The sequence below is a fragment of the Mytilus trossulus genome, chromosome 2, assembly GCF_036588685.1.
Source record: "Mytilus trossulus isolate FHL-02 chromosome 2, PNRI_Mtr1.1.1.hap1, whole genome shotgun sequence".
In the NCBI taxonomy this organism is placed as follows: Eukaryota; Metazoa; Mollusca; class Bivalvia; order Mytilida; family Mytilidae; genus Mytilus; species Mytilus trossulus.
In genome coordinates, this window is record NC_086374.1 from 3,488,368 (window position 1) to 3,511,859 (window position 23,492).

Sequence of the window (23,492 nt, forward strand, 5' to 3'; positions counted from 1 at the left end):
AATATAAAAGTTGCTTCTTTCATATTAAAAACGGTAAAATGTAAATACACTATATACAACAAAATGTTCTATCTTTTGGTATGACCCTTCTTTTCAGCTCGGTATTACACGCTTTTAATCACTGTTCAATTAATATTGCCCGTTGCTGGAATAATTTATGACACAGACCTCTCGATAATGTTTCTATTCTATTCTGTGCATTCTCATTTAAAAATCTAAATTTTGAGCAGTCAATAACTAGCTGACACAAATGTTCGTCATTGGTTATTAATTCTTGGATAAGATCTTGATCCTCTAGGTTTTCTGTCAATACCTCGCCTATCATATGTAGAAAATCATCTCTTATATATTGTAGCTTAGCGCACTTTAATATGAAGTGAAGTATATCTTCTTCTTCCTCTGCACATAACTGGCAAATAGGCGACACACGTCCATTGCTAAATTTAGCTCGATGATATTGCAGGTATATTGTCCCTGTTGCTAACTTTGCCTTTAAGGAGGCAGATGTGATGGCATATGGATTTGTGCCACAGCTTTTCCATATGTTATGTATTTTCCCTTCTTTGACATTTTCATAATTTAGGCGAGACAGAGTAGATTTCGATTTTGCTTCATTTATCATTTGTTTTATACAGTGATCATTGACGGTTTTATTTACCAGGTTTTTCCAAAGTTGTTTCCCGGGTGGGTTATCTATAATATCATATGGCGACGGAAGGTCATATATATTGGCAATTTCAACAGTTTTTGTAAACCAGCTACCAGATTGTAGAGATTTTGTTGCTAGCTGTCTGATAGCTAATTTTCTTTCAATTGAGTTTTCATTTCTTATGATATTTCCAAAAGTTTTCAGTATTCGTTTATGTATTTCTGATTCAATGGTAATCCGTCCAAGAAGAAGATGTGAAGCTACGTTTGCAGTTCTGTCTGGCAAGTGTTGAATTTGTCGCAAGAGTTTCCGAAAATAAGTGGAGAGGTTTTTCATGTCTTCAGTAGTAAGTGTGATGACATCAAGACCATATAACAATCGAGGTAGAACGTATGTTTGAATCAGATGAATTGCAGCTTTTGGGTTTACTCCGTTAAGTCCGTGAAGACCTGCACCCATCAGTGCATATACTGTTCTCCTTGCTGTAATGATCCGCTTTTTTACGACTAGTTTTGTGCCTGTATTTGAGGTATTGTCCCTCTCAATTCCTAGATGTGTTGATGACGTTGGGGTAGCCATAAGTTTGCCATTTAAATGCCAATTACATTCTGAAGAATCGTTAAAGGTAAGTACCACAGACTTTTGTTCACTTATTTCGTATCTGTTCTTGTTTGCAAAACTCGATTGGATATCCAGCATGGTCTGAAGTTCATATGGGTCGGTTGTAATTAATGTGACTTCATCAGCAACAGTTGGAATAACACAGTATATTGAGCCAATGGTGGCTCCGATTTGGTTTTCTTCAAATGTTGTTAGTAGGGAGTTGACGAATATTTTATATGCTTCTATGATTTGATGGGAGAGTTCTCCCTTGTAACAAATAACATACGAAACAAAGCTGGTACGGTCTGGTTTTCTGTGTGATATGTGTTTTGTGTTTTTGTTTCTTTTCCCCGTCAACTTAATATTAAAAATAAGTTACAAAAAGGGAATCAGAATTATTTAAAAAGTTTTATCAAACATTACTATAAAACTATGTGAAGTATTCATAATAGCAGCAACTTCTAACGATATATATTTATAAATCCGTGATAGCTGTTTTAACAACAATCCAGGAGTTAAAAAAAACATATTTCTCAAATATTTTAACTATTATAGTCATACACCATAATAAAATTATTTTGATTACATGTCACGTTAAATGATCCTTAACGCACAACTTTTACTTAAACTTGAACGACTGGTACAAAGAGATAAATTAGAAAGTACATTGTAATAGCATCAAAGAACGAACGAAAATGGTTAAAAAAAATTACTAACACTGGACAAAAAAATACACATCGGACTTTTATACATTGTTATTTGGATGGAGAGTTGTCTCATTGGTACTCACACCACACCACATCTTCATCTATATATATATATATATATCTATTGGCGATGAAGGAGGAGTGTACAAAATATTATACACCCCGTAACTCGTCTCCACTGCGTGTAACATTATAAATATTCCAAAAAAAGTACACCATATGCATTACATAACATGAATCAGACATATATGGAACGCCGTAGCTGCCTTATGTGTACTTGTTTTTAGATACGCTTATACTTTTCAATATATGCACATAGTTTTTCTATATATGCACATACTTTTTCTCTATATGCACATAGTTTACTTTATATGCACATAGTTTACTTTATATGCACATAGTTTTTCTATATATGCACATAGTTTTACTATATATGCACCTACTTTTTCTCTATACGCACATACTTGTTCTCTATATGCACATAGTTTTACTATATATGCACCTACTATTTCTCTATACGCACATGCTTGTTCTCTATATGCACATAGTTTACTTTATATGCACATAGTTTTTCTCTATACTAAAAACTGTAAAAAAAATAATCAGTTCGATTCAATTCATTATTTAGGATCTCCCTACATTGTTCATTTATAAGATTTAAGGGTTGAAATATTGGCCTTTCTCCATCTCTGGTAGCTTCATTGTTCTGTTCTCCAACTCCTAATTCTGGTAATTCCGTCTCATTCATTTGCATGCCAACTGGGTTCTGAACTTGCCCTGAGCCCCAATGGTTTTTCAGGCTACTCCCCTGCAGCTTTGGGGCTCAGGGCTTAGGGCAAGTGTTGACAAAAATTGCGGAATAAAGGGCTAAAAAATTTAAACAATATACAATTGAAGACCCTCATGAATCCGAGACAAAAATAAATTATCTACCAGTATTTTAAATTTAACTCTGAACAAATCTTTATTACGGCATTTGAACACGTGTACAAATTCTATAGTACCGGAGTAAGACAAGACAATACAAAGAAATCAACAAAGATGTATTTTCCATAAGCACCTTCATCGAGGGCATTCAAGAGGGGGGCAAGGGGTTTAACTGTTATGTTGTTATGGGGCATTTTAATTCTTTGTTATCCGTTATTCTGAAAATAAATTTACTGTTAGCTGTTATTGTCTTATTCTCTGTTAGCTGTTATAGGAGTTTTATCTATTTTGTTATCTGTTATTGTGAGAATCTATTTGCTGTTAACTGTTATTGGAAATTGAAATGTTAGCATTTTGACAGCCAATCTTCCGTAGAAAATAAAGATAATTGAAAATTGTGATTTGAATGGATAACAGTCTCATTGGCATGCTTACCACATCTTCTTACAATGTATATCTATTGGGGTCTTTCTACTGGTAATATCGAGTAGCCCTGTATTTGCAGAAGAATTTCAGTAACATTCATCAAAAAAACCTATATGTGTCTCATTGTTCCTTATTTAAATTAACTTACCACCAGTTGGAATATTAGGCTGAAAGGCGTGTAAATTATAGTCCAGCGTGTACAAGCTGGTATGTCTAGCTGTCTTTTTTTTTTAATTCTTATCATAAAGAGACGATCATTACTTCATGCTTTACTATATACAGTTATCCCCCGAAACTTATAGCTCCAAGTTTACGTTGCCAACGTGAGACAATCCTTTAAAGACAAAAGAGTACTCATTACAATCATACCATACACCCAATATAGTTGCCTATTGCTTACATCATAGGCGGATTCATGGGGCTAGGGCTCCATCCTTTTGTGGGAAATGTAGTGGATTATAACAGAAAACAGAAGTGATTTACTATACAAGTGGCGGATCTAGAACTTTTCATACGTGGGGGCCCTCTGACTATTCTAAAAGAGGGGGCGTTCCAGTCATGCTTCAGTGATTCCCTATATAATCTGCAATCAAATTTTCCCAGGAAAGGGCCCACTATATCCACCTGTATAGACTAGTAAGGGACTTCTGATTATATATATATATATATATATATACAAAAGAAAAGGGAATTACTGAAGCATATTTAAACATGAACCCAATCCCACTTTGGATCCGCCACCGTTTACTAATTGACTCAGAGAAGTTGACATAACTACCAATTAAATTAATGAGGTCAAAGTCAAATAAACATCAACCGGCATGTACACATAGTTAAATTAATGCTTATATATCAGACCTGGATGAGAACAATTAACCAATGGTCAGGACACTGTTGTCATATCAAGATGATTCCCTGGTCGGCCGCTTTAACAACTTACGTACGCCAAAAATACTTAAGCTTCCATATGAGTTTATTACTAGTAATCTGGTACAGACTTAACCGTGAAATATCTTATTGCTGCTTACAAGGTCAGATGAACCTTGTCAGGCAGACATATACAGCTAACAATGCTTCCATACAACAAATGTACATGTAGTTGATCTATTACTTACAGTTTAAGAAACTAGAGGCTCTAAAGAGCCTGTGTCGCTCACCTGGGTATATTTGAATTAAACAAAGGACGCAGACAGTTCATAACAAACTTGTGTTTAGGTGATTGTGATGTGTTAGTACATCTTACTTTACTGAACATTCTTGCTGCTTACAATTATCTCTATCTATAATGAACTTGTCCGTGTAGTTTCAGTGGAAAATGTTAGTAAAAATTTACAAATTTTATGAAAATTGTTAAAAATTGATTATATAGGACAATAACTTCTTAGGGGCTCAATTGACCATTTTGGTCATTTTGACTTATTTTTTAGTCTTAAATTGCTGTACATTATTGCTGTTTACAGTTTATCTCTATCTATAATAATATTCAAGATAATAACCCAAAACAGCAAAATTTCCTTAAAATTACCAATTTAGGGGCAGCAACCTAACAACGAGTGGTCCGATTCATCTAAAAAATTCAGGGCAGATAGATCTTGAGCAGATAAACAAATTAACCCCTTGTTAGATTTGCCCTTAATGCTTTGGTTTTTTAGTTATAAGCCAAAAACTGCATTTTACCCCTATGTTCTATTTTTAGCCATAGCTGCCATCTTGGTTGGTTTGCCCGGTCACAAAACACAATTTTTAAACTAGATACATCAATGAGGATTGCGGCCAAGTTTGGTTTAATTTGGGCAAGTAGTTTTAGAGAATATTTTTGTAAAAGTTAACGACGACAGACGACGGACGCTAAGTGATGAGAAAAGCTCACTTGGCCTTTTTAGGCCAGGTGAGCTAAAAAAGACCAAAAACACAAAAACTTAACACTGAACAATGAACCATGAAAATAAGGTCAAGGTCAAACAAAACTTGCGTCACTGAAATGTAGATCATAAAATATTTTCATACACTAAATTTGATTGACCTATTACATAAAAGATTACTAAGATCTACGAAAAATGGTTAAAAATTGACTATGAAGGGGCAATAACTCCTAAAGGGGTCAATTGCACATTTCGGTCATGTTTACTTATTTGTAAATCTTACTTTGCTGAACATTATTGCTGTTTACAGTTTATCTCTACCTATAATAATATTGAAGATAATAGCCAAAAACAGTAAAATTTCCTTTTCAGGGGCAGCAACCCAACAACAGGTTGTATGATTCATCTGAAAATTTCAGGGCACATAGATCTTGATCTTATAAACAATTTTACCCTCTGTCAGATTTGCTCTAAATGCTTTGGTTTTTGGGTTATAAGCAAAAAACTGCATTTTACCATGGCGGCCATCTTGGTTGGTTGGTTGTCGTGGTCACCAGACACATTTTTTAAACTTGATACCTGAATGATGATTGTGGCCAAGTTTGGATCAATTTGGCCCAGTAGTTTTAGAGAAGATTTTTGTAAAAGTTAAAGACGACAGACGCCAGGGCCAGGTGAGCTAATAATATCATACACAAAAGAGTTGACCTATGACATATAGAATTAGATAAAAAGACCATTAAAATAACTCAAAAACTTAACTTTGACCACTCAACCATGAAAATGAGGTCAAGGTCAGATGACATCTGCCTGCTACACATATACACCTTACCATCATTCCATACCTATTGCCCAATATAGCAACTAACGTATATCGACTTTGTCAATTTTCTCTGTACGTTTCGTGCACGCCGGACTATACGCCAATGCGTGACGCCGGTATTACATTCTTCGAGCAACAAGTTGTCAATCGATTTATTTCACGAGATCGCCGAGACATAGGCTTATTGTGCATAGGCAAAAGAAAGCAAATACTAATCAGACAATCAATATTTCATGAGAAAAGTCCAGTTGAGAACACTCGGGAATAATCACATCTTTTCTTTGATTAAAACCCAAGTTGAGTTTATCATTTTTTATTTCATCCACGAAAATATTCTGTTAAGTTTGATTCATACACAATGCGATTGTCTTATGTTATCGTTTTTTATTAACAAATTACGTATTTATACCTACATCTGCATGTTCTGATGGCGGTTGCCGGCCATCATCATAATAAGGTTGTAATTCCAGTTTTCAGATTTTACAAAAAACTGATTTTAGTTCCCTCTCTTAGCTGATAGTAGAAGTTCTTTCTTTTCTCGTTAAATGTACCTTTAAAAAAAATACATCAATAAATAGTCGGTTTTTTTCATTAGGTACAACGAATTTTCTTAAGGGTTCTCAAGTAAAAGGCTTACATCAACAAGGTACAATAAATATATATTGCCAATCAGAATCTTACCATTGACTTACAAGAACTAAGTGACGAAGAACAATTTAAAACCCTCTTGACATCGCCAGAATTAATATGTGCAGTTGCAAACTACCTAACAGTTTCCTTGGATGTTAGATCAGCAAAATATTAACAATATTAACTTACCTTTACTATCAAAAGACTGTTGGTATGAACCTTTATTTCAATTATAAATATATGTACTTCACACATTATATCTCTATTTTTTATAAAATATTCTTTATCACCATACTATATTTTCTATATTTATTTTATTTTTTGAAGAATAAAACCCTTTACAACTTTACATGAGCATGATGATATATATTTATTCGAAAAGAAACAATAATTTTTAACAGACATAAATTCATATTACATAAATAAGATAAAAATTCTTTTCCAAGTTGAAATGTTTACTAGATGAGATAATACTTGAAAACCATCATATTGCGCTTTTTTTAAAAAAAAAATGTTTTGAGCTTGTAACTAAATAGAAAACTCAATTAGCATAGTTGGAAGGATAGCTTCAGAAACATATGTATGTGTGTGCTCAGATAGAATGTAATAATACTATCCGTAAAATAATTCATTATTTTATCACTTGTATGATTTTTTTAATATTATTAGAATTTACTATTTTGCTTTTTGTCTAAACAATAGTACTTGGGACAGGGGAGATAATTAGTGTTGATTATCTCCCCTACACATGGACACAAACTCACTTAAGTAAATTTCATTATTATATTTAGAACAGGAAAGGTATATCTTGAAGAATAATAACTTGCTCATGCACCTAAAAGAGAAGCATATAAGGACTCGAGTATATAAATAGTGTGGTGCACAGTGTATAGAACCAAAAGAAATTTTGAAAAACATAGCGAATACTATTTATTTTTACAATATACAATGTGTTTGTTGTGCAAACATTAAAGGTAGTGAAATAGACATAATGATGACATCTACAAATTTATAATATACGAGCTTAGTAGAAATGCCATGCTATATTTATATCTTTTCTATTTTAAGTATCATATTACTTGGAAATATTGTAAACAGCATTTATAAGAAAAGTATTACTGTATTTATATAATATAAGTTGATTGGCATATGCTATCTATACCTTTTGTATTTTGATATTTCCTGGGCTATTTTCTATATCACTAATTTGATTTTAAACATTATACACAGATGATGACAGAAAAATGCAACATAACAATAAAAAAAAGACAATATACATGTATCAAAATAACATTTCTCTGTGGCTAAGGGAAGCAACTCCTATTGATATGTTACATACACTTTCATATGAAAAACATCCACTTTTTATCCTTTCATTTATGATATATACTGAAATTGATTTGATATTGATATTCGAAACAATTTGTGCAAACAGCAGCTAGTACTGAACACATACCGAAAAAATTTATGCATACTTTAATTGAATTCATCATCTAAATTATTTTTGCTCTTGATTTTAAGGGAAGCAATTCCAGCTTAAAATGTTTTCAAATTATACATATTTATATTACAGATCTATTTTAAATGAGAATTTCACAATTAACATATTAAAACCACCACTTATGCAATGATGTAAAAGAACAAACACTAAAAAAGAGAGAAATATTTTTATAAAAACTTAAAACAACCTCAGATCTCAGAATGAATAATCGAGTTAATATATATTCTTTGTATGTTTATAATCTTGTATGAATATTGTTAGTGCTTCATAAGCCTCTAAAGGCTGGCTGATATGGTATACTATTGCTAATGTATTGAAATGTAATTGTAATTTCATGTATATTGTATCAGGTTGCACTTTAAATAAAATAAAATCTCTATACGTTACTTCTCTTTAGGGTCTAACAATTTCTGTTTTACTTTCTAATCCATATTCATTACCTCAAACGATGAAATATCTGCTTTTACATTTGAAATTTACAGTATATGAATTATGTATAATTATGAGTAACGCCAAAGTTACCATTATCTGAATACGTTTCAAAGCAGGAAGTAAAATTGAGCGCCGTCAGAGTTTTGTAAGTTAACCGTACATACAGGAATTACATTTCGATGATATTGCAGACATACTTTCCTATTCAAATTTAACATAGGACATTTTGAAAAAAACGCAAAATGTAAAATCACAAAAATACTGAACTCCAAGGAATATTCAAATTGAAAGTCCCTAATAAAATGGCAAAATCAAAAGCTCAAACACATTAAACGAAAGGATAACAACATGTTTTACCTAACATAACAAAGGACAATGAAAAGTAATATGAGACTCTGACGAGGATAGAAAGACTGAAGTATTTCTAAGCATTTAAAAAAATTAAAAACAATAAATTAAGAGTATATGAAAAAGAGTAAATATAAAATAGAAGATAATGACTTTAAAAGGCACATTTCAACAACAAAAGTACACTAAGTACATATCTGAGAGAACTCCCAGTTACTGACAGATATTTTCAAAGGCACTAACAAAAAGAAATACAAGATTCGAACAGGGTAGATAAGACAATAACCGGTCGTTTTGATATAAGCTTGTGTTTTATAACTCAGGAAACCATGTATGCATTTGTGCCAACACTCTCAGTTTATAGTTTTCTATATAGCGTCATGTGTACTATTATTTTTCTGTTTGTCATTTTCATTTTTAGCCATGACGTTGTCATTTTCGATTAATGAGTTTGACTGTGTCTCTGGCATCTGTCGTCCCTCTTTTTACCTTGTTTGTATTGGATACCTAAACTTCACAAAATTCCGTACAAACAACGGTACATTGCTGGCTCATCTGCTTGTTCTACTAAAGAATTGTCCATTAGATTGACTAAAATTCTGTCCGCAGTTAAAGAGGGTCTTCAGATATACTGTGAAACTGTTTACTCACGTAGTGGTATTAACCATATGTGGATTCTGAAAAACTCTAAAGAACTTCTGGATAATTTTAAATCTCGGTCTTTTTCTGAAATAAGTTCTATTAAAACTTTTGATTTTTCAACCTTGTATACAACCATTCCCCATGTGAAATTGAAAAACCGTCTAAAAGAAATAATCCACAATGCTTTTCATCATAAAAATGGTAGCATACGCTATAAATTTATCACTTTGGGATACCATAAGGCATATTTTGTTAATAAGGAACAAAAGGGTAAAACATACTACACAGAGTAACAAGTGATGCTGGAGTTTCTTATTGACAACATATTTGTTGAATTTGGAGGTAGACTTTTTCAACAAATTGTCGGCATTCCTATGGGAACGAACTGTGCGCCTCTCCTTGCTGACCTCTTCTTATTTTCATATGAATCGGAGTTCCTTCAGACACTTGTCAAAAACAAGAAGATCAAAGAAGCCAGGTTATTTAATTTCACTTTCAGATATATTGATGATGTATTTTCCATTAACAATCCGAACTTTTCTGATTGGATTCCATTAATATACCCACCAGAACTAGAAATTAAAGAGACCACAGACACGGCTTCATCCGCCTCATTTTTAGACTTATACCTCGAATTTGACATACACAGTCATCTCAGTACCAGAATCTATGACAAACGAGACGATTTTAATTTTGAAATTACCAATTTCCCCCACCTTAGTAGTAATATACCAACTTCACCTGCATATGGAATATACATTTCCCAACTTATTAGGTATTCAAGAGCTTGCAGCTCCTATTCAGACTTTGTAAAACGTCACCAGTGTCTGAGCAAAAAGTTGATGAACCAGGGGTATGTCAAAGAACGTCTCGTCCTTTTTCTAAAAAAGTTCATCGGAAGATACACAGAACTTGTTGATAAATATTCCGTATCAACTTCACAAATAATACAAGTTGGTCTTTACGTATAGATTTTGCGTACTGACGGTTGTTATCATCTTAATTACGTATTATAGAATTCTTTTATATGTCTTTTTTAGATATTCATTTGAAGTGACTCAGTGGTTATGTAACACCACATACGTTGAACGGCAAAATTATTTTATTGATTGATTATACTTTTACTTAAGGATCTTGACATACTATGAATGACAAAACTATTTTATTCAATAATACTACTTTTTCTGTTTAGTCTGTTTTTATGATATATAAATTTGACGTGAAACTGTACTTATGTATCCCGTCATACTTTGAACCACACCATTATTTTATTTATTTATTATTACTTTTACTGTTAAGTCTGGTTTTTGTTATATCTACTTTACGTGAGTCTGCATTGATGTATGCCGTCATACGACAAAATTATTTTTATGTCTACCTGTGCGAATTTCAAACGCGCAATTTAACACCAGTAATGAAAACCTTCTATCATTTATGGGTAGACTTTACATAGATTTTTACTCTTTGAGTATGTTTGTTTTGTTCATACATCATTGACAATGTAATGGAATTTGATGACACTGTCATACAAGTGAGAGGTTTAACTATCTATAAAACCAGGTTCAATCCACCATTTTCTACATTAGAAAATGCCTGTACCAAGTCAGGAATATGACAGTTGTTATCCATTCGTTTGATGTGTTTGGACTTTTGATTTTGCCTTTTGATTTTTGATTTTCCTTTTTGAATTTTCCTCGGAGTTCAGTATTTTTGTGTTTTTACTTTTTATAAGATACTAAAAAATCTAGCTTCTTTATATTGAAGATATTCTAACGGATTAAAAGTGAATTAAATACGTAGAAACTACTCTAGCAAGGTAACAAGGAAAACAACTGTTGGTGGAATTGCTAAATGATTATATCTTTCTGATCAACTGATTTACATAAAAACAGTTGGCTGGGCAGATAACGAGTAGCTGAAAATTGAAAAAAAGTGATATTATCGCGTTTATCATATCTCCTTGTTCAGTGAAAATCCCGATCCATTTAAAAACAAATTCAGAGAAAAAGCAAATCATTTTAACACTTAATACTAAATTGCCAATTCGGATTTTGAGATTTTTAAATTACATTCTTTAACTGTTTTTTTAAAGGCGATGTTTCAATACATCTGAAAATGAAGACGGATTGCTTATTATAAATGGGCAAAGTAGTGAAAATGGACGTCCGTCATACTAAACTCCAAAACATATAAATATACTACACTAAAAACATACCAGACTAACAAACAAAGGAACTTGTCTCAATATACCTTAGTCTTCTATTAAGGTATATAGGGATTTTTTTCTGAGACAAGTACTTCTGCTAACAGAGTGCAAATCGAGGCTCCTGACTAGGGCCATGATCAAAAATGCGGATGGGTCAAACATGTTTTGTGAGATCTAAAAACCTCCCCTATATCTCAAATCAATATACCGTTACTGCCATTCCAGCCCCAGACCTCATTGAAATAATAGAATGAGTGTGCTTTCATATATGAAAATCAATATACAGTTACTGCCATTCCAGCCCCAGACCTCATTGAAATAATTGAATGAGTGTGCTTTCATATATGAAAATCAATATACAGTTACTGCCATTCCAGCCCCAGACCTCATTGAACTAATTGAATGAGTGTGCTTTCATATATGAAAATCAATATACAGTTACTGCCATTCCAGCCCCAGACCTCATTGAACTAATTGAATGAGTGTGCTTTCATATATGAAAATCAATATACAGTTACTGCCATTCCAGCCCCAGACCTCATTGAACTAATTGAATGAGTGTGCTTTCATTTATGAAAATCAAACACAATCTCTCCTGTTTGGGGTTTAGTATCATACCATCATAACATATATAAGAAGAACATAATCCTTATCATGCAAACAACTTGTTTTAGAATGAATGTGTTTATTGCCGATGCAAAGACACGATGACCATAAAGCTAGCATAAATTTCAATCTCCTAGTAAGCACAAAGAAAGTAGGCCGTGTATGCCATACTATTTTAGAACAGGAAACAGCGCTAGCACAAATGTCGACAAACCATAATGTGCAATACATTTCAAAATAAAGAAAGTATCTGATTAAAATCGTTTACTTAGTTTGTCGTAAACAGCTCTATATACCACTCAATATATATAATAAGACTTGGTATGAGTGTCAATGAGACAACTGTCAATCTTACTCTCAATTTGTAAACTAATATAAGTACGGCCTTCAACCCGCGGCCTAGGCTCACGCCGAACAGCAAGCTATAAAGGGTCCCAAAAATGAAAGAATTGAAATTTCTTCAAAGATGTTTGTGCCTTTTACAAGTAATTTTTCCAACGTAACTTTTTAAGCGTTCGACAAAATTCTATTTCACTTTGCCACATGACGAATTTGACCGATATTTGGAATACAATCAGGCATTAGTCGTTTTTACCCTCAATGCTATACATGCTAAATAAACATATTGTTTTGGGGGAGAGCGTTTATATGTTGACATGTAGACGCCTTTCTGTGTTATTATTGTAGTGTTTGTATATGTATTTATGATTTTCAGTTTCTCTATAAAACATGCATTTCCAAATACAGTATAATGTATCTATATTTTCTTGCTCTTTTTCGTATATAACATGTTCAACGTAGATAGGCAATAAATCTTAAAACGCAAATCTCAAATGCATAAGACGTTTGTTTCTGACTCTGTCCGTTGCTTTCGTTTATTATAATAATTCATTTTTGTTATAATATGTTTTTAGATTTATTAAAAAAAATCTATCTCTAGGTGGACTTTCGGGTTAGAAGCTACAAAATATTGTTATGACATAATATGTCTATTGTAGAAGACACTAAACTGTAAGAGACGTGCGCCGTTTGAAATTTAGAAGCAATGCTTTTTATATGTTGATCAAACCATTGCCTGTAATTAAAATTTATGTATACTTCACATCTCCATTAAATTATGTTTAGACACTAAAATATATATTCACATGCACAAATAATTGATTTCATAAGCTTTGTGGTTTCCACCCTTATAATTATCCCCTCGACTATACATTCTGATATCGTGCAACAGTAATAATTGTTACACATGGTCTACCCTAGCGCAACTCTCTTGGTTTAATTCCGAAATAATAAAAAAAATAATCCAAATTAATTGGTTATATCTTTTTTTCCAATCAGATCTCTTTCCTAAGGATTAGTTTCCAACTGAGGAAAATCAGCAAGTGCGATATGTCCCTCGAATTTCATAACCGTGTCAACTTAAATAATTCTTCTAAACATTCAACGTGATTACCTGTGCCTTCTTATTATGACTTATACAAAACACAATTACAAAAGTTTCGGTTATTTATAGAATAATGTCCTTGTGTGCCGATATGCATAATTGATCACCTCAGTTGATCACGATGCAATTATAATAAGTAATGCGGGGTTCACACATTGCCGATTACTGCTCCCGTTTGATATAAGACAGCGATACGACACGAAAAATGAAAAAGTCGGATTACTATCCTCAATTATCTGGAATGTCCTATCATTGTCTGAACGCAGTCGTTTAAGTTCGTAACAGATTCCTACGGGTCTGAAAGGGTCTGAATAGTTCGGCGAAGCACCCCGACAGTTAAGCTGGGGTCACACATTCACGATTTTTACTACCGTTCTTGACAGGACCATTCCCGATTAAAATTTATTAAAAGTCTGATCAAGATCCTGTGAATCGTGGATGGAAATTCAAACTTAAATTAAAATTTGTAAAAATAATAATTTGATCACGACAACAATCAGATAGTATTCAGGAAGCACCGATATTCCACCGTTTCTAAGCGAACAAGTCCCGATAATCCCGTTTCTGCCGATTGAGTCCAGATTGCATCCAGATCTTGTCGATTGCGAACCGATTTTGCCGAAACCGTTCCGAAACAGTCATTAACAGGCATTAATACGAAATTCGTCAATAATACCAACGTCAGAGTCCCGACCATTACAGAAAGCAAAAGGACTGAAACCAGACAAAGCCTTTTTCTCACGCTGAATCTTTTTTTAGACGAAACTCGCGTCTAGCGTATATACAAAATCTAGTCCTGGTATCTATGATGAGTTAATTTGCAATGCGATAGAGCGGACCATGATAGGATTACGTTCCGACAGTATCGGATTATCCCGAATATGCCGACAGTTTTCAAACGAATAACTTCCGTCAGCGTCGGTTTACTGTCTGGTCACTGTCTGGACTCTGTCGGATTACATTTGGTAGAATCGGGACGCAGTCGTCACAGACCCGATCAAATTTTACCATGTGAAAGATACGAATCGGAGTAGAATTGGATTGGGAACGGAATTATCGGGACAAATTCGCTTGGAAACGATTGAGTATCGACGCTTCCCGAACAATATCTGATTGCTGTCGTGATTAAAAATTTTGTAAAATAAAAGATGTTACGCCAATTAATGGTTTTGAAAAAAATCAGGACAAATTTTGCGCAACAGTTCTGTCATCCAAACATTTTGAGAAATGATAAATAATTTATTATAACATTATTTAACATTAAAATAAATAACATTATTTAAACTCATCTTTTTTAATTCAATAATTATCATGAGATCTGCTCCGGTGTTCAAAGCTTTTATTTGTTTATTTTAACATTTCATTCTTAAAATGCCCTTCATTTTTTCAAGGCATTTTGTAAAATTTGCAGGCATTTAAGATAATGCCTAAAGTTTTCAGGCATTTTACAAATCGCCTAAAGTTTTCAGGCATTATACAAAATGCCTAAATTTAGAAAAGAGGGACGAAAGATACCAAAGGGACAGTCAAACAGAAATTTAGAAAATGCCTGTATATATATATATATATATATATATATGTACGTCTGAGTCAGTGACATCTTCATGCCATATATATCATGTACTGTAGTACGCCGCTAGATTAAAACTGACGTGGAAAGGTAACATACGGCCAGCGAAAGCTCTTTTTTTGAGAGCCCAGCTGGTCGTGTGGTCTAGCGGGACGGCTGCAGTGCAGGCGATTTGGTGTCACGATATCACAGTAGCATGGGTTATAATCCCGGCGAGGGAAGAACCAAAAATTTGCGAAAGCAAATTTACAGATCTAACATTGTTGGGTTGATGTTTAGACGAGTTGTATATATATATATATGAATACTGATCTTGATTTTACATGTTCCTCGTAAGTTTATTGTGGAATAAATTTCCAATATTTTATTGTTAAAAAATTAACTCAAATGCATCAATAAGAGTTACTACATGTACAATGGTTGATTATATAAGCTTTTCGAGTTGACCCCCAAAATTAAAATGTAGTATTATTGGTATTTAACACCAATGCATAGTAATGACATGGTTACCTTTATGTCTGTTTGTTTTGTTTACATATTGTTTTCAATTTAATGGAATTTAATGCGACCGTCATAAAAACGAGAGGTTAGGCTAGCTATAAAGCCAGATTTTATCCACCATTTTCAACATAAGGAAATGCCTGTACCAAATCCAGAATATGACTGTCGTTTTCCATTCGTTTGATATGTTTGAGTTTTTAATTTTGACATTTGATAAGGGAATTTCCGATTTGAATTTTCCCCAGACGTCGGATATTGTACTTTTTTTTTAAACTAAGGTCGTCTTTTCATTGACCTAGACTATATTGTGGTGTAAGTAACCTAAATAAAACATTTAAAAACTAGTGATTTGTGGAATGTAACAGGGAACATCAGGGGTAGCTTGGACTCCTGACGGTTGTTGTAGCAAGCTAATATTTAAAATAAAGATTTAATTATGTTGTTAAAGTAATAAATAAAATTAAACATTTAAACTATTAAAAATCTATGCTACCTTCCCATTGATAAATCAATGTTTACCTGTATGTTTAAAGTGGGCGAGTGAAAATAATACCTTAAAAATTAGGAATATTTATAATCCATTTGAATGAACATTTCGTCAAATTTTGCGCTTACTAAACCACACATTTGTAAAGAAAATAAATTAAGAATGGCTGAAACTACATACAATTCATATGTACTTTTAATTTCAAAGTGTTTCAAACTTAACTGTATTTTACTGTATGTATATTCTTTTTTTTTTTTTTTATAAGATGACAAATAAACTAATTTGGGAAAGATGTTTGAACATTTTAGTCGTGTAAAAAATGTAGTGAACTGTATTGATTGACATGGACAATCAAATGCTAGTAAATATTTGATTGGACAAAGCACTTATAATATATAGAACATAGCATTGTCCACGTGTAGAACATACGCAACCTGACAAATAATCAAAGAAGTCTTACACCCAACATTTTACAATTCACACATGATGTCCTCTAAACATAATTCTGTTTTATTTTTTTATTGGAAACAGACATTTTTTTTAACCCCCATATGAAGTATTTTGGGGACATTATTTTGAATAAATTGAATCATCTACAAAAAAAAATCTGCCCCAAAAAAATAAACGTAGTTTGTGTGTTCATTACTACTTCAAATGCGAAATGTTCAGTTCAATTTCATTTACTTCACAAATAGTTGGTTTATTTTGAGATCTCAATTTTTCGGTTACTTCAGATCATTTAAACTGATGTAGGGATGAGCACATATATTTTGGGTCCTTTTGATTTGATCCCTTCTTCAACTTTTGTATTATATTTTGAAAATCATATGTTAGACTTAGTTTATAAAACGTGCATAAGGTCACTAATTTCCTTAACGTTATAATTGCAAGAATTTTTTTAATAATCAATCAAGTAGCCATGTTTGCAAATTAATGGTAGATTTATAATTGTACGAATTGTCAAACTAACCGTGAATAAACTCATCATAGATATCAGGATTGAAATCTTCTATCTGCGCCAGAAGCGCGTTTCGTCTACAAAAGACTCTTAAGTGACGCTTGAATAGAAAAAAATTAAAAAGGCCCAAAAAAGTACTTATAAGAGGAGCATTGAAGACCAAAATTTCCTAAAAATTTTGCATAACACAGCTAAGCTAATCTATACCTGCGGTAGAAAAGCCTTAGTATTTTGAAAATTAAAAGTTTTGTAAACAGTTGATTTATAATCATGACCATATCAAGGACATTATTCTTTATTGAAAAACATAAATTAAAGATATAGTGTATGGATAATAGATGAGAGATTGTCCTTACCTTCATAAGGTTATCAATCTACAAAAAATTTTTGAAATGAGAACCAAGATCAAAACCAGAAAAAAAACATTTATGAAATACTTACATAAACTAATCAAAATAACACTTGAAGTAAACAGACACGTGAAAAAATTTAAAAGAAAACTGATTCGTAAACGCCAAAAGTTTGTGTACACTGCAACGAAAAAATACTTCATTTATTTTGGGGATATCAAAGAAATAAAATACTTGTAGTTGTTTAACACAATATAAACATACGAAAACGGTTTCGATCCCATGATGATTGTTTACGAAAATTTGCATACTAGCTTTTTTCCACCTAAGCTATTCAAATATGTTATAACAAATATACATGTATGTGCTACTTTAAGAATTAAAAGTATTAAAATTTAAGACATTTACTCCAAATTCCGCTTTGTTAGATAGACAACCGAACTTTATATTTTTAAAGATAAACGCGAGTGGTTTTATGTACAAACATTATAAGAATCTTCTTCACATATAAATGATTTTAATATGTGCTTCAGTTCTCTGAAAATAATTATTTTTTTAAAAAGTTTCTTCATTTTAAGGAAAAAAACGGCATTTTTTTGCGGTGTATTTTATCAAATATTTTTTTTTCAATGTTGATGGTTTTATTAAAATTGGTACAAATAATTATCATACGTTATCACCCCTAATGCCAATTAAAAAAACACAGATCTATAAATTGTATATGATAATTGATATATCTCTTAAATGGGACACAACGCATATCGTCACTCCATTTGTGAAAGAATAGTTTAACTACTAATATTTTTAATTTTATATCATAACAAAATATTTGAAACATGATGATAGAAAATAAAATTAAACTTTCAATCAAAAATATCACATTTACTATACCTCATGTTTTGATTCTATCCAAAATCGATAAGGTCATCCTATACAATATATCATTCAATAGGAAATACCAGTTAACGGATGTTTAAACACAGTAGTTCTCCAAATAAATAAAAAGTCAAAAGTTGAGACGTAACCTTACTAATTATAATGAATTGCACATATATAGGGATGTATTACACTTTGTGACTAACTGTGACCGTCGTCTCATTGAGCTTGACTCGGTGTTGTGTAAGTGACCTGAACATTTAAACTATTTATATATACTAAAGTGCCTAGCAAGATTTTGTGAGGTAGAGGAAATTGACCTTTCAACGATCGAACTGACTTTTGATGTCCAAGAAATAGGCATATCAGGACATAGTAGGACTTTATTTACTGACTACATACGTGTAGGATTAATTGAGATTTACATATGTCAATGAAACTAAAAATAGATATTGGAAGATGTGGTGTGAGTACCAATGAGACAACTCTCCATTCAAATAACAATTTAAAAAGTAAACCAAAATGCATTTTTTTTTGTTATGATAAATAATTTTACCTAGAGTAGCCGTGCTTAAATTATATTTTTTCGGCAGTTCTCTTCAAACAATGACTTGTTTAATGGAATACAAACGACGTATAAGTAAATTTTCTCCACCCGGCATATCTACAGTGAATTAGGAAACTTGTGAAATAGATAAATAAAGGCAACAGTAGAATATGAAAATAGCAATTCTTACCTTTGATACCTTTACTTTCATTGATAAAGCATAAAATTGACTGGTCCAGTGTCCAGTTTGAAGGTCATTTTAGTTACCATAAACATTCATAAACGTTCTGTTGACCAATAGTCATGTATTAAGATTATAAACAGTTTGGAGTAAACTAATAACAATTTAATCCATTTAAATTGCCTAAGATACAATAACAATGACCAGTCCTCATCATAAAAAGTAATAGGAGTAAACTTGGTAGGGAAAAAATGTAAGATATTTTAGGTTCATTTTGTTTACAATAACGAATAAAAATTTGTCAATCAATAGATATGCTCTAATCTTATAAATTAGTTCTATATTGGTATAGATTTTGGATCTTTCATTTGCATATTTAAGGCTTTAGAAAGATTGGTCTTCACAAGCGTGCATTATTATTGACTTTGTACTGAAAGTTCGCCTTTTGAAAAATTTTCACAAATAATACGCGACTACAAAGTAAAATCATATCTTAAAGCACTGCAAAAAAATTCGTTCTGATTGATACAGTGGTATTGTCATAAATTCCGGTGGAATGAACAGTGGTATAGCAAACATCGAATGTCCCCACAAAATTTTGCCATGCACTACACATTCCCACTGATAAAACAATTTTACATTAAATTTAAAACACATTCAGTCAATAGACAATGTAGGTCTTGTACGTGGGATATCTCATTAAACGAGATTTTGGGTTTCAGAACATGATAAAACATTAAAATATTTATAAAATTTGGCCATAACCATCCCTACAAATGGGTACAGAAAAACCAACGCACCCACCAGGAAAATAATCAAAACCTGACTGAACTGCATACGTTTCATATGTATTTAATTTGCTGAACGCATTTGTTTTGTCGTACTTTGATAAGAGATGCCAAAAATAAACTTAAGTTGGGAAAGATATTGGAAAATTTCTCTTATATAATAAATAAAGTAAACTGTCATGGAAAATTAAATCAATTGAAATATTTTATTTGACAAAGCTCATATTATATAAAGAGCTTGTTGTTCGGTGATAGTCAAGGCTCCGTGTTGAAGGCCGTACTTTAACCTATAATGGTTTACTTTTTGAATTGTAACTTGGATGGAGAGTTGTCTCATTTGCGCACTCAAACCCCATCTTCCTATATCTAATTACGTAATCATAGTGTAGAACATTAGCAACTTCAAAATTTAGTTAATCAAAAGCCTTATATCCATTTTTGTGAAAAAAATGTGAAATTATTTGAATAATATCTTTTTGCTAAAAACAAACCCAAGATAAATAGTAAGTTTTTGCCTTACTTCTGAAAAAGAGAAACTTTCAATTCTAATTCATTACTTTTAGTAAACTCATGTAGGAATGAGATGTATATACGTTATGTATATACGAAATGTATATACATTATGTCCTATTTGTTTTGATCTGATCTTCAAAATTTGTATTATAATTTAGAAAATCAATTATTTTAGTTTCGATCATCACTAAAGAAACATTAATTATCGAAATCTGAATGTGGTGCATTAATATTGTTTCCGTGCATCGGGTATTACTACTGATGGAGTAATTTCAGTCCCAGACGGTGTCACCTACTCCGTAGACAATTTCCGGTACGAACATAGATATATTTCCGCTTTTTGTCCAACTATTTTGGCTTCGGATATAACAGAAGAGCTTCAATTGTCGAAATACGCATACGGGAATTAAAATTGTGACAGAAACTGTTTATGTTATTATTGTGAAATGGTGTTCATTTCTCGAAACTACTCGTAAACAGGTTAATAGAATTCTACGTTTGGCGTGAACAAAGCCTTACGATCATAAAGATAATCTTCAAGAAACCCTGCTCTTAAACAAAACATTAATAAACCATATTTATTTGTTCGTGAAAGCAATAGCAAATATATTAATTGGATAAAATGGATTTTCGGACATATGTCACCATAGGTATGTAACGGATTTACAGACATATTTTATGTTAGGTTTTGAAATAAATATTCGGAATTTTTTGCGAATAGTATAAACACTTCTCAAATAAAAAGCAGTTTAATGACATAAAGAAAATAAAAATATGATATTGCGACAACAAGTTAACTAAAAGTAGGGTACAGAAATTCGAAAATGAAATCCCGAAATTCAAGGTTAATGAAAAGAATAACACTCCTCTTGAAAAAAATGACAGTATTGAAATATCATATCAAAATACTGATGTGTGTTGAAGCACGCCTAATCAAATATTATGATAATTGTATAGTGGTTACAAATATCTAGTTAAATGAAAATGTTTTCTAATATCTCCACTAAATGTTCAAAAATTCTTTTTTTTAATATGTCACAAAAAACAGATTTGTAATACATATAATGGCACAAAATATTTATATAAGCTTGTGATCGTCCACTTTAACAGTCAAAAGATTTAGTTTTCAATGAAACCTATAAAGGGAAATGTCAATGATAAGTGACTACCATGTGAGAAGTGAATGGGATATTCTTTATATTTTATCTATTTAAATCATTCGATCGGATAACCATGGGTGAAAGACAATAGTAAACACAAAACTTTTTGTGGCAACTGTCCTTGATCGACTTGTATATTGTTATTAAGTTCAACTTTTTTGATGATTAAAAAAACCTTAGCCTCAATTAAATTATCTAGTCATGAAGTCGACTGTGGTGAAATGAATTAAGTCAAAACTGTAAATACTTTAAATGTCAAATTTGGTAAAAGTTTATCCCAAGATCTAAGAGTCGGTAATTTGTGAATTGAGAACTTTGGAATTTAATGTTTACATAAGATATTGTCAAAAGTAAAATCACAAAAATACTGAACTCTGAGGAAAATTCAATCGTAAAGTCCTTAATCAAATGGCAAAATCAAATGACAAAAAATATTAAACGAATGGACAACAACTGTCATATTCCCGACTTGGTACATGCATATTCAGGCAGAATAGAAAATGGTGGATCGAATCTGGTTTAATAGCGGTAAACCTCTCACTTATATGACAGTCGCATCAATTTTAAAGAATTATTCATCAAGGTTTTAAAATAACTCCTGAATAGGAAACTATAGGTTTATTTCCAAAATTTCGTCTTTTGTTCTAACCAAGATTTTTTTCTCTTAAATAAGTCAAAAGTGTGTTTTAAGTGTGTTAAATTGCTATGCAAAGTTCCTTTAAATGTTGCTACATTCTCTAATATACAAGACGTTCACAGAAATGAATATGACGACATGGAAAGAGTTGCTATTATTAATGTACATTTTTTTACTAATAATCTATGGTAACTCAATCACCTTATATTCCTTGATATAATAATTAGCAGAATTAATTCAGTGATATGATATATAACCTTTAGTTTACAATGTTTGAAAAAAAAAAGCAAATGGACAAGGGAAAATATATGCATTACTTTGATGATATAATGGCAAACAGACATTACAAATGATTTGCAAGTCATATGTTCATAAACGTGTTGCATTTCGTGAAAAAGGTAAACAAAATCTTACCAAATTTCAATTAGAATTCAAAATTTAACATCAATTTATAAAATGGCTAAATCAAAAGCTCGTATACATCAACCGAATGGGTTACAACTTTATTAATGACTTGGTACAGGCATTTCCTTATAGAAAAAATGGTCAATAACAAATGGTTTTAAACTTGCTTAACCTTTTATCTGTATGACAGATGAAAAGAATTTCGTCATAGTTACAACAAAGTGCGAACAAAACAAACAGACATTATATAATATCTTCTTATCTGATTAACAATTTTCACATTTAATCAAATAGTTTACTGATGGTACAGGGAAGATCCACCACAAAGTAACATAAATATAACCTATAAAGGGTGCATGCATACATGCCTACATATTCTGTGATAATATCTCCCATATAACAAATAAAATCAACAAGAAATGAACTTAATGTGTTCTCCTCCTAGCTACAAATGTATCCAAAACCAAAAGTGTAGATCATACATGTACATATTTCATTATTTTGATCATTTTGTAATCAATACAGTCTCCTCCATGAAAGTCTTGAACATTTAAACAAAGTATTTATTAAATAATACCGCTAATGTTTAGCGTTTAGCTCAGGTTAGCTGGCAATGTCATTGATCGTGCAAAAGTTCAATAAACATAGAACCCAATGTTAGCAAATATTGTCAAACATTCAAAAATACTAACCACACTGCTTGTATTTGTATC

General features: G+C 31.8%; 1 protein-coding gene across 4 annotated transcripts in view; it reads right to left on the reverse strand.

Annotated features, from left to right (window-relative positions):
• LOC134704857 (uncharacterized) overlaps positions 1-23,492 on the reverse strand; it is a 111,134-nt gene that overhangs the window by 31,492 nt on the left and 56,150 nt on the right. For 2 of the 4 annotated variants that reach the window (XM_063563639.1, XM_063563638.1), the window contains exons 2-3: positions 6,411-6,548; positions 3,461-3,646 (exon numbers count right to left, since the gene is read on the reverse strand). In XM_063563639.1, the coding sequence (XP_063419709.1) occupies positions 3,461-3,556 (96 nt within the window). In that variant the 5' untranslated portion in view covers positions 3,557-3,646; positions 6,411-6,548. Of the gene's footprint in view, positions 1-3,460; positions 3,647-6,406; positions 6,549-23,492 lie in introns of all 4 variants that reach the window. The other 2 variants (XM_063563640.1, XM_063563641.1) reach the window with 2 other exon arrangements.